The sequence below is a fragment of the Echinops telfairi genome, unplaced genomic scaffold (assembly GCF_000313985.2).
Source record: "Echinops telfairi isolate 266 unplaced genomic scaffold, ASM31398v2 ScPeMD7_9;HRSCAF=40, whole genome shotgun sequence".
In the NCBI taxonomy this organism is placed as follows: Eukaryota; Metazoa; Chordata; class Mammalia; order Afrosoricida; family Tenrecidae; genus Echinops; species Echinops telfairi.
The window spans coordinates 22,506,080-22,518,336 of record NW_022103906.1 but is presented as its reverse complement, the minus strand read 5'-3'; the positions used below and the strand labels follow the sequence as shown (position 1 = coordinate 22,518,336).

The following is a 12,257-nucleotide window of genomic DNA, read 5'->3' as shown; positions in this document are numbered from 1 at the left end:
AACATTTAAAATCACACATTTACATATGTGTGACTTAATTATGCAAGCATTGATGCTTTAAAATATATGCAAAAAAAAAAAAAAAAGAAGGATGCACCGGAGCGGGCTGGTTGGCAGTGAGTTTGGCTTAGGTCTGGCATCTTGCAGTCTGGTCCCAGCGGCACTGTTGGGTAAGTGCTGGACCCCAGGCCAGCATCTCAGACCCACGGACTGCTCTGCAGAATGGTGAGGCTTTCTGCTCCTGCAAAGGCTTAGAGCCCTGGAAGCCTTACACAGGGTCACAGTGAGTCAGAACCAACTCAATGGTAGTGACTTGGTTTGGGGGTTGGTGTCTTGTTGCCAAGAGGACCTCATCTGGTTGGCCTGTGGGCAAGGCCAACCCAGCAGAGGAGCCCGTCTCAGGGAGGAAGAAGTGTGTGTGTCACTGACTAAGTATGGTGTTCGTTTGTCTTCCTTTCTCTCTAATGCAAAACACTGTCCTCCTCCACCACATGCTGTCTGCCTTGTGCTTACGTGACCTGCAGACCTGCTACGGGATGTGGCTGCTCCGGGTCCTTGGAAAGGGCCCCTGCTAAGGGTGTCACAGGTACCCCAGAGCTTTGCACAGGGACTGAGCTGCAGTCACACGGCCTGCAGGACAGGGCCCTCAGTGGATGGCGTTCCCACATGCATTTCCCCTGTGTCAGACTGAGGACTCCAGGTGACAACGCCATGCATGGATGGTGATCACAGGAGTGCGGAGCGCTTTCTGATCAGGGAACTTCATCACCTGCTGTTGAACTTCAGAGAGAGCCCCCACCCCCACGCCCAGCCTGAACTGTTTGGGGCCTCAGTGAGGAGACCCATATTCAGGCTGCTCTGGGCACCCAGACCCCTCACCTTTTTCTGGAAGCCCATGGCAGGCACGTTGCATCTCACGCCCGCATCCTCCTCATGGCTGCAGCCCAGAGACTGGGCATTGAACTTGCACTCGATGATGGACGTTTCCTTCCCGGTACACTCGATTTCATTCAGGTGGATGGGCCCTATCCCTGGTGAGAAGAGTAGATGTGAGCTAGGAGAAACTCTGAAGGAATCTTCTGGAGTGGACAAGAAAGCCCAGGATGGTCAGCACTTGCCTCTTCCTTCCTCCTAATGCCCTGTCTTAAGACCAAGGCCTCTTATCTCTGGGGAAGAGAAGACACTGGGTCACTGGCCCAGAGTTCTTGACACGAAACCATTGCTTTTTTCCTTCTTCTTCTTCTTCTTCCCATCACTTTTCCCATAAAAACAAAAAAAGTTTGTTACTAATGTTTGGTCTGACCTTGGCCGAGCTATTCACTGAGGCAAGGGGTCCAACTAGAACCCATCTAAGGGTTAGATCCCAACACTTCCAGGCATCTCTGAATAGGAGAAGCGTGACTGTAGCTGTCAGGGACCCTGGAGGAAACAGATGACACCCTGTCATGAAATGATTTGAGTAGAGTTTACAGAGATTAAAAAAATAAGAGAGTTAAAAAACAATGAAAGCAGAGGAGCGGGCAGAAAGCAGGAAATGACAAAGCACAGCATGGTTTGCAGAGGTGAGCCATGGAGGCACCGACGCCACCCCGAGGCTTGTAGGAGGGGAGGGGCACGAAGGCTGTGTGGAGGGACCACCTGATGGAAGCTGTCACTGAGCCGGGGGGTGGCGCACAGCGGACTGGGGGTCCCTCAGCGAGAGTAGACACCCTGGTCTCTGCTTCTCCTCCTCTAGCTTCCCAGCAGTCCCTGACTGACCACATCCAGCATGCCTCCTGGGACACAGACGCTGTGACCAAGGGTGGAGAGTGGCCCTGGAAGGCCCGTGGCAGGCCTCCTGGAGGGCACGGTGGTGGAGGTGGGACCTCTAGTCCAGGCGTGGCAATAACCAGAGGGAGGGTCGTACCGCTCGGGAGAGAGAATGCCCAGTCTGACCAACATTCAGCTCCTGTCGGGGCACATGACCAACCCTCCTCTCTCCAGCCCATGAGGATGGACGGGAGCCCAGCATCTCCCCATCTTCTGGAAATCCTGCTCCCCCGGCCATCTCCTCACTCCTGAGACTCACCCTCGACTCTTCTTTGGACCCTGCTGGCCTGTTCTAGGAGCCCCCATCTTTACGATGACTTTCCTTAACCCCATGCCTCCTTTTACTCGGTCACTTCCCCCGTCAGGGCAGACTTCTTGGGAGAGTCCTCTGCTCGGGAATCTCGTCCTAATAGTCTTCTCCACTAGGCCTCCCCATTGTGGGAAGAGCACGCACCCTGCCTGCTTGTTCTCACCAGAACCCAGACGTCATGTGTGGGCCTCCTCTTCCTCTCTTATCCCGACAACCTATCCAGCAGCACTACATTCCACTCCCGCCCCCCCCTCGAGTTGGGGGTCTGGATTTCTGTTTTCTTTTTCCACTTATGCTGCCACGACACCAGTCCGACCCTTTCACCTTCTCTTTGGACTAATATTGCCAACATTCGTCCAAAGTCTAGCCTCCCTCTGTCTCCACGCAGCAGCACAGATGATAGTTTTAAAATGCATATTGAATCAAATCATTCCTGGCCTTAAAAGCTTTAATGACATCACTGCCCTTTAGGATAAACTCATCAGTCATCAACATGCCCTACAAGGACTTCCACCATCTGAACTCCCATCTGCTGTCCTGCTCTGCCTGCCCCCTCCTGCAGTCACACCAGGATCCTTTTGGCCCCTCTAGGCCTGGGCAGCTCCTCTTCCCTCTTCTGACTCCCTGACTGCCACCCACCCTGCAGGCTCAGCCTCCAGGCCTCTTCCTCAGAGAAGGGTGGTCTGACTGCCCCGCCTGAACTCACTAAGCCCTCTGCTTCACACAGGTGGCTGGTTATTTGTTTAACATCTGTCTGGCTTCCCCAGTAGGCTGGAGGAGCCACCAAGGGCTAGGCCAAGGCTCCCCTTTTGTATTCCCAACTGTTGCTGTTGTTAGGCGCCATTGAGTCGGCTTTGACCCATAGTGACCCCAGGCACAACAGACTGAAACGCTGTACAGCCCTGCACCATCCTCACAATCGTTCCTATGTCTGAGCCTCAGTGTCAAGCCACCTTGTCTAAGGCACTAGTTGGGAATATGAGAAAACCTTATGCACAGCATCGTATCCCCAACCTGAGCCAGGTAAATGGGGATGGGGTGGGGGTGGGGGGTTGCTATTGACTCTATTCCAACTCATGGCAATGCCCGTGTGTCTGAGTGGAGTTGCTCCACCGGGTTTTCAAAGGCTGACTTTTGGGGACGCAGAAGACCCGGCTTTCCTCCTGGCATACCTCGGGTGGGTTCCAATGGCTACCCTTGGGGTTAGGAGTCAAGGTCTAAGCATGGGTGCCACGCAGGCCCATAGGAAGTGTTAACAGGTCTATGTTGAATTCACTGAGGGTCTGTGTATGTCTGCATCTGTGGTGAGTGATGGCGGTTCAACGAAGAACAAGGCGGGCCTCTGGCTGGAAGAGCCCCGGGCTCATGGGAGGCGGTGGTCCCTTACACAGAGACTTGTGAGGTGAGAGGACAAAAGGAAACAATGGTGGGAGGTGACCACAGGTGCTTGGACGCCTGATGGAGGGGCTTTGGGTCTGCCTGGGGATTTTTTGATATCTATAATTAACTTTGGAAGCAGCCTGTGGGTATATTATTGTATTATTAAGTTGACAAATAGTAAGCCTTTTCTTGAATGACCATTGCTCATTTTGATCACTGGCTCCTAAAAAAAAATCTTAAAAAAAATTTTTTTAAAGCGTCTCATGTTAGTATGAGCTAAGTTTCTATCTCCTTGGAAATTCATAAATAATGCAGTTTCAAATTCCTGGGGAATGTATAAATGCCCTAACTTTATAAAAACACAGTGACTATGTATATGGGGAGCATCCTAAGACTTGGAATGGAAAAGGCGGTGATGAAATACAGACCTGACACTGCACTGAAGGGGCCCTGGAGGCACTGTGTGCTCAGCATCGGGCTGCTAACCGTGAGGTCAGTTGCTCCAGCCCACTAGACGCTCTGCGGAAGAAAGGTGTGGCAATCTGCTTCTGTAAAGACCACAGCCTTGGAAAGTCAATGGGGCAGTTCGACTCTGTCCTACAAGGTCACTGCCAGCAGGGACCGACTCGTCGGACATGGATAGCCAGCACTTGAGGCACCCAATGGCCACAGTACATGGCTTACACTAGGCGCACACATGAACAGCAACCGTGGCCCTGGCTGTGTCACGTCACAGTGTCGGAGCAGGCTTGCTTGAGGATGACCACAATGCTGGAAGTTAACCACTGATTGGCCATTTACTGTGTGCTGGATGCCACTCTGAACGCCTTGTGTGTGTTTACTCTTGTCATGCTCACAGCAGCCCAGTAAAGTCAGGGCGCTGAGGGCCAACATGCCCCGTGGGGGTCAACTCAAACCAGGCGGTCTGACCCCAGAGCTGTGGTGTGAAGTTTCTGATGCTCAGGCAGGAGAGAAAACCCTGATTGGGGGAAGAGTGGAAACTTCGTCTGGGCAAGGGCTGAGGAGCCTGGTCCCAGAGAAGGCCTATATTCTCTTCCCTGCAGGGATGCTCCCACTCCCTCCTGCCTTCTGGGATGCCTTCTCCCTTCTGCCTTCAAGGAACACCTCCAATCCCTCCTCCCCCGAGGCTCAGCTCCGAAAGCCCTCACTGCATCTAAATGCCCACGGCATTTGCTCTTACTGCCTCTCACACACTGGGTCATGAGTTCAGCAGTCAGCCCGAGAATTCACTCAGTCTGATCTCCTTGGAAGGAGTCCTGATGGCGTAGTGGTTATGCGTTGGGATGCCAACCTCAAGGTCAGCAGTTTGAAACCATCAGCTGCCAGGAGGGAGAAAGACCAGGTTTTCTACTCCCATAAAGAGGTATAGGGGAAGTTCTGCCCTGCTGTATAAGGCCACTATGAGTCAGAATCACCTTGATGGCAGTGAGTTTGTATTTCCCAGCGCCGCCCCCTCTTCTCAGCATCTCCTCAGGGAGTGATGAGATCATTCTCAGCTCTATTTTCCTCATCTGTAAAAGGCAATAACCACAATACCAATGCCCATCTTACTGGGTTAAGATGATAAGGAATGAACAAGGTAAAGTAGGTCAAGTACTGGCATTTACTAGGGCCTCAGTGACTGGCAAGGAGTATTTTCAGTAGTATTTCTTCGATGTCGTAATTTCCTTGCCAGCAACCGTTATCCTTGTGGGTATTTCTCACTTCTTTCACTGGGCTTGAACTCCTGAAGAGCAGAAGCCCCAACTATCAATGTTTGTGGAATAAGTGAGGTGTCCAGTCAGAGCTCAGCCCTAATAGCATTTATAGATATTTGCTGGCTACTAGACTATAGGGCCGGAGTCCTTGGGTGGCACTAACAGTTAAGCATCTGGCCACTAGCCCAAAGGTTGGTAGTTCAAACCTATCCAGAGGCTCTTTGGAACACTGTGCTTCTGGCAGCGCACAGCCTTGGAAACCCAAGGGAGAAGTTCTGTTCTACTGCACAGACATGGGTCGCCATGAGTCAGAACTGATGCCATGGCAACCAAGAACAACAACAACAGCATACTATAGGAGGGGGCTGGACAGAAGGAGAAAGGGGAACTAAAGCTCTTAATGTGCTTTAGATGGCATCAAACAATTGGTTAATCAAATTCTGGTCTAGTGTGGCTCTCTCAGAAACCTGGGAGCCAGGCCCCCCGAGGCAAGATCCACTTATCTGAGGCACATGTACATACACACACACACACACACACACACACCAGAGGCAGAGCACAGAGACAAGAGATGACATTTCTTACTGTACCACCACAGAGCTGGAGGCGCTGCACAGGGTGGGGTGGGGTGGGGTGCTGCAGCACACTGGATGGGTGAGTAACCTTACTGCCCAGTGGGCTCCTGGCTCTGAATTCCTGGCCGAGGTTTGACCTGCACGCTTCACCTCCACTTTCACCTCCTCCTCGGTTCTGGACACCTCTGTATTGCTTCCCTTCATGATGCCCTCTCCACTTCCAGCCGGCTTCACTGTCCCTCTGGAGACTAGCCTCCCTGGACTTGGGGGGTCCACACATCTTGGGGCAGAAGCAGGGTGCTGCAGGAGAAGTCGAAACCCAACCCTTGGAGTGGTGTTGCAGGCTCTCTGGGTTGAGACCCTTTAGTGGGTTAAACGATCAATGCAGCCGGTTCCAGTCAGACTTTTAAAACCACAGGAAAGGACCTAGTGTTTTCATGCTGTGGCGGTCAGCAGTGCTTTACGGCCCTTTTCTTACATTGTTATGCACGTGGCATATTCTGTGGTGTGTATTTCTTATTGTGGATTGCAGGCAAATGGCATATGAAGCCCCTGCTCTTGGTCTGTCCCGTCCGTCCGTGCAGCAGGTACTGGGCACTAGTGGGCACTTGTGGCGAGTCTGGACAGTGATGTCTGGCAACTGTCAAATGCACCCCGGATTCTGAAGATCAAGTACAAAAACTGTCAACGACCACAGTCACCGTGTCTGTGGACGGGAGTCAACCTCGACAGGAATGCTGAAATCGTGGGTGAAATGACATACATTATTAAAATTCATTCCGCTTGTTTGCTTTGACCCCTTTCTTGGTGGCCAGTAGGAAACTGGAAGTGATGTGTGTGTGTAACTTGCAGATGTTTCCCGGAGGCTTCTGGGTTGGGCATTCATTTAGCGGACCCACCTTATTCAGCAGAAATGCATTCGTTCACCCACCCATTCATTCCGCACAAAATCCACACCTCTCGAGCAGATGTGCCAGGCACAGGGCTTAAGACGGGATGCAGGGAGAAAAAGGCGCAGGCCTGCCCTGGTGGCGCTCAGGCTCAGAGCAGGGGTGAGGGAGTGGATGCAGGAGCAAGCAGGTATTCAGATGTGGGCGTGATGTCCGGATGTGTGCTTGGCTCTGAGCTAGACTCCATGCTGGTGAGAAGAGCGAGTCTCTGAGTGGACCATAGAAGGCAGGCGGTAGGCAGAGCCTGACCATTGACCAGCCACCCCATTCGAAGACAGTAAAAACAGGCCTGGAAAGTTTCTCAAGGTTGCAGATCCAGTAGGTGGCAGGACCAGGACCAGGGCTCAGCGTGGTGCCTCTCAGTCCTTGCCGAGTGTGGCCACTTGGACCACTCATCAGCCAGGATGGAAGCACGGACCCTGTCTGCTCTGCCGTTTGACCTTGAACATGCTACTACTCCTTTTGCCGACTGGAGTGGCGCCCTCCCGGCATGGCAGGACATAATACATCACCCGTGGTTCTTTGAACGATGGCATCAGAAAGGCCACATGCCTCTTTTGCCCCGTGGTCTACCGGCCTGACACTTTGGAAACCTTTGACTGCTCCGAGCAGGGAAATAATTAGGTCACAGAGAACACACCCATGACAAATGGAATGCTTATGTCATCTATCTGCTTGTTTATGCCTCTGCATGAGCAATCTGTGTCCTGTGGGCCTTAAGAGAGCACCCCCTGGTCAGGGACAAGGGCCGTGGGAACAGTCCAGATCCAGCAGGGCGCCCGGAGCTGGCTGGGACCAGGGGAGCGGGCCGCAATGTTGCCTGAGAGGATGGGGCTGAGTGTCAGATGCCCAGATCTGGGTGCACACCCAGGAAACTGTTGGGGTGACTTCAGGCAAGTCACCTGTTCCCTGGAGCCTCAAATTCCTCATCTGTTGGGCTAAGTGTCCCACAGCCTCTCCTGCAGGTATACAAAGAGGCTTCCACAAGTTCACGGACAAGACGGAGTAAAAAAGATCATGAAAGTTTTCCATGAGTTCTCTGGAAGCTCACGGACCCCCAGAGGGTTCCAGGACTCCTCCCTCCTGCCCACTAGCTAGCAGGGCCTCTTTCTAGCCACAGGGAGCTGCTGACGAGCCGACCACAGCCATCTGGGGCCTGAGTGTGTGGTGAAAAGAATCCACAATGGCCTCACCGGCTGAGCCCTGCTTCTCGTTCTCTGCAGTGGAGGGTCAGTTAAAAGCATGATTCGAGAGTCTTGTCCAGGAAACCACTGGAGGTGGTTGGCCAGGCACTGTGGACAGGGGACTATTCTCAAAGCTGTGATCAGTGAGCTCACCACATTCCTTTCGGTGGGGTGATGGTTGCGTGGGACTTGATGGGGTGGAAACATCTCCCCACAGGACAGGGCACCCCCACCCTCGTCTGGGAGCCCCTGTTCCTCCCCCCACCGGTCCTCTGCCAAGCACGCACTGGCCCAGCATCCGCAGCGGCCTGACCCCTGTCGGTCGGCACTGGGAATGTCCTGGCAGCGACTGCGATCCCAGCTTACTCTCACCCCAGCGTTCCAGGGGAGGGCCGGCATCCGCTGCCTTAAGGACCCAAGGCTGGGCAGTCAGACAGCCCCGGACCTGGCCGCGCTGCAGGGAACTGTGTGTTCTGCTGTAGTGTCGTGTTTACACGGTCCTTTCTCTCAAGGAGCGTCCGACTTGAAAGCCTGGTACACTTTTGTTATTTGCTCCGATGGGAAAAAAAAATTGTTCAGGACACTTAATAAAAACCAGGCTTCTTTTCATGAGCATCTCATGAGCGACACAGTGCCAGGGTTCGCCCACCCCGCTCTGGTACTGGGGGTGGGGAGTGGGAGGGGTTTCCATGGAGCGGCACCAGTGTGGAAAGGTAGGAGGAGGGTATTTGAGAATTTGTCTCTGCAGGGGTGGTTCACAGCCGGATCCATCTGGAGGCTTTGTCTAGGAGGAAGGGCTAGAAGACCCTGGCTTTCTCAGGGTGGCAGTGGCGGGCCTTGGGCAAGGCATTGGGGGACCTATATTACAGGACTAATTTGCCACTGATGTGTTGTTGAGTCCCCGGGTGTCATACATGGTTTGGTGCTTGGTTATTAACGGAAAGGCTGATGGTTCAAATCCACTCAGAGGTGCCTCAGAAGAAAGGCCTGGCAATCTACTCCGGAAAAAAAACAAAAAACGAATCACTGGCTGCCCGGCCGAATACAGTTAGTTCTACTCTGACACCCACGGGTTTGCCACAAATCAGGACTGACTGGATGGCAACTAATTTCCTTCCTTCCTTCCTTATGTTTTCTCACCTTGATCAATTTACTTCTTCTCTGAGCCTTCGTGCCTAAATCTGTACAGTGGGGTCTTGCACTCAGTGTCCCCCAGTGTTGCACTCCAGGCTGGGCCTGGGATTCTCTAACAGCAGAGGTGCTGGAAGAGCAGGGGGCCGAGGAAGCACTTGCCATGCCCCCCCCCCCCCCTGTGGAAAAGGCCCCAGGGACCAGGCTCCTGAGGCTGCCGTCGCCCATGATGGGTGAGGGCTGCACGCTGCTTACCTTGGCCCAGCCTGGAGCCGGTGATGGCCTCCCTGGCACTCCCGAAGCCCAGCTCTCGGCAGACCACGCTGGCAGACACCAGGTCCCACTTGTCATCGCAGATGGTGCCCCATTCTCCATTCTTCAGCACCTCCACACGGCCCTCCCCGACGTTGGCCCCGCCTCTCAGCCGCACCAGAGGTTGCTGGGGAGACACACGGTCCAGGTGAGTGGAGAAGCTGGTGCCCGGGTCCACTCGACCTCACCCCTCCCCGGCCCGGACACACAGTCTAGGAGCTTCGACTGCATTTGGCGTGTGCGTGCGAGTGTACTTGCACGTGTGAACGTGAGAGTGCTGGGAAAGGAGGCTGCGTTCCCTCACTCTGGTACAAGCCTCCTCTGTAGCCCTTTCATGGGGCTGGAGCACTAGGGAGCCCACCAGAGACCCTTAGCCATTTGTCATCGGCCAATTGCTTGCTTTCTTCTCTCCTTACTCCACCCTAGCCTGACTCCAGGACCTTCTCATCAGGACTTCTCACCACTCCCCAGAACGCCAAGCTCTGAAGCTTCCACCCCAGAGCCCCAAGAGCCCAGTGGGCATTGTCATCTTGTCTGGCTTGTCATCTAGTCCTGAGGGGCAGCCTCCTGGGAAGGCTCCTTGGTACTAAACAGATTCTTCAGGGATTCTGCTTGGCACACCAGTGAAAGGCAGGCGGGCAAAGTGTAATGGGAGATGGGGCACTGGCAAGCGAGGCCTGACCAGAGCTCATAAGGCCGCAGCTCAGAGACTAGATCTTGCAGGGGGTGAGGCGCCTCATGTTGGTTAAGACCCACGACAGTTCTAGAGCGGGGTCCATGCACAGCCCCATCCCTGGCCTCCCCTATTTCTACCTTCCAGCGGCACTCCCTAATGCTGGAGAAGACCACCCCTCCACCCTCCAGATAGCCAGAGGGGGCTGGGGACGACAGCTTCATTACTCAAGCTTGCTCACAGGCAGCCAGGAACCTGGATCACCTGATGGGACGGATTTAATCGTTCAGGAGGAAGAAAGAAACACTCTCCACCAGCTTGTTGACCCCATTGGATCCCTTCTTACCAGATGAGAGCGGAGCCATTTGACTACCTGCCCACGTGACGTGGTCTCTTATCACTTCCAGTGTGAACCTCATGGCCAGAGTACTGCTAACGCTTGGGAAGGATGACTGTTTGACAATGAGACAGGAGGCATGTTCTGCTCTGGCTATTAGACCCCAACCCCTTGACTGGCCTGATGGGAGGTGGTACTTTCCAAGCATCTATGTACCCCAGCTACCTTGTGGGTTGAGACATTACTTAAGAACCTTCAGCTGCGGTTCCTGCTCAGTCCCTTCTCTCCCCTCCTGACAGGGCCTCACTCCTGGCCTGCTGGCTGGCCCTGCGGGTTGGGGAACTGGACATCACCCAGATTCACCAGACCCCAGGGAATGCTCTGACCTGGTACTAGGGGCCAAAGAGGGACAGGGGTGGGTGAAAAACACCCTGTGGCTTCAGACATCTTCCGTCTATCTCTAAACAAACCAACCAGAACATTGGCGGAGCCAAGTAACCTCCGCTCCTTCCTGCAAACAGACTAGCTGGAGGCCAGGCCCCCTTCCCACCAGAGCGTGACCCAGGCTGACTGGAGGCGGAGTGTCACAGAGCCCCAGCCAGCCCTGCAATGGCTAGGCAGCGAGTCAGCTGGCCCCGGGAGGGGGAGACAGGGAAACTGTGCCACGGGCTCCTCTTCTCCCGCTTCGTCTTTTATTGGTTCAGTCTGAACTTGATGCTTTTGTTTTAAACCATACACTAGAAGAATTCCAAAACAGTAGAAGCTGGTATTCTCAATGACCAACGAGGGCAGCTCAGCGGCTCGGGCTGAGGCCGAGGAAAAGACTGGAGCCTTCAAGTCACACAGCACGGGGAAGGGGCTACAGGGTGGCCCCGGAAGAATGCTGTCCCACTCTGTCTGTGCTGTCTGGCTTGCACCCAGGTGGCAGCGAGACAAGACGGTGCCTGCAGCCTTCGGCTGGTTCCCATACCCTCCAGTTGATGGCGGGAACCACGCCACTCGCTTTGGTCAAAATATCCCAGCCCAGCCTAGGCAGGCCGTCTGATTCGGGGTGCCAACCTTTGCCCTGGGTTCCCCTTTTCCATTGGCTGAGTGTTATCTCCTCATTTCCAAGAGCAGATCCTTGAGCTTGGAGGGAGGCAGATACGAGAGCAGAAGAGCAAGCAGGAAAGGGAGCAAAAGAAGACATGGGGGCACGGCTCCTACTAATCAAGGAAACGGAAACCCTCCCTGGGGGCTGCGCTCCCCGTGGGGATTCTGCTGGCCCGGCTCACCTTCGGCCCCTCCCTCGCTCCCCCCACTCCACTGCCTAGACCTCTGGGTCTCTCATGCTTTTGGTCCTCGTGACTCTGACTACAGGGTCCCAATCTTTCTCAGAGCGGCCTTCGAAGTCACCTTGGCCAGGGGATTGCTAAATACTAATCCCATCTGGCTTGGGAGAGCATCTGGGATCCACGATCAGACGTTCTCCCACCCTCCCCGCTCCCTTCCAGCTCTGCTCTCGCGCACCAGCCTCATAGCAGCAGTTTTTGCGGCTCACAACCACAGCCATTCTTTGGTGGGTACGTGGGGCGTGGGGAGAGAACAGGGGAAAGAAAAACTAACGGCCTCTTAATGGTGATAGAGCAAAGACATGCGTGTATGCTGTATTTTCCAGAGGGTGGGTCCAACCCACAACAGCTGGGCAAACTCCCTCTCCCTAGGGAGTCTGTAGAAATGGGCGTGTCCGTTGAGATGAGCGGATGCACATCGACCACAGTACACCCACACACGTGAACCACGCACCTTAGACCCTTATAAATACACTCACATACAAAGGCGATGGAAGTGCGTAAGTAGGTTTTCATCATCTGTTTTGCTGAAAGCATAAAGAAAAAT

At 54.1% G+C, this 12,257-nt stretch overlaps 1 protein-coding gene across 1 annotated transcript in view; it reads right to left on the bottom strand.

Moving 5' to 3' along the window:
• The window catches only part of LOXL2 (lysyl oxidase like 2), a 76,909-nt gene that overhangs the window by 22,921 nt on the left and 41,731 nt on the right, over window positions 1–12,257 (bottom strand). The window contains exons 5-6 of the mRNA XM_004707698.2: window positions 9,313–9,496; window positions 880–1,031 (exon numbers count right to left, since the gene is read on the bottom strand). Of these exons, the coding sequence (XP_004707755.1) occupies window positions 880–1,031; window positions 9,313–9,496 (336 nt within the window). The remainder of the gene's footprint in view (window positions 1–879; window positions 1,032–9,312; window positions 9,497–12,257) is intronic.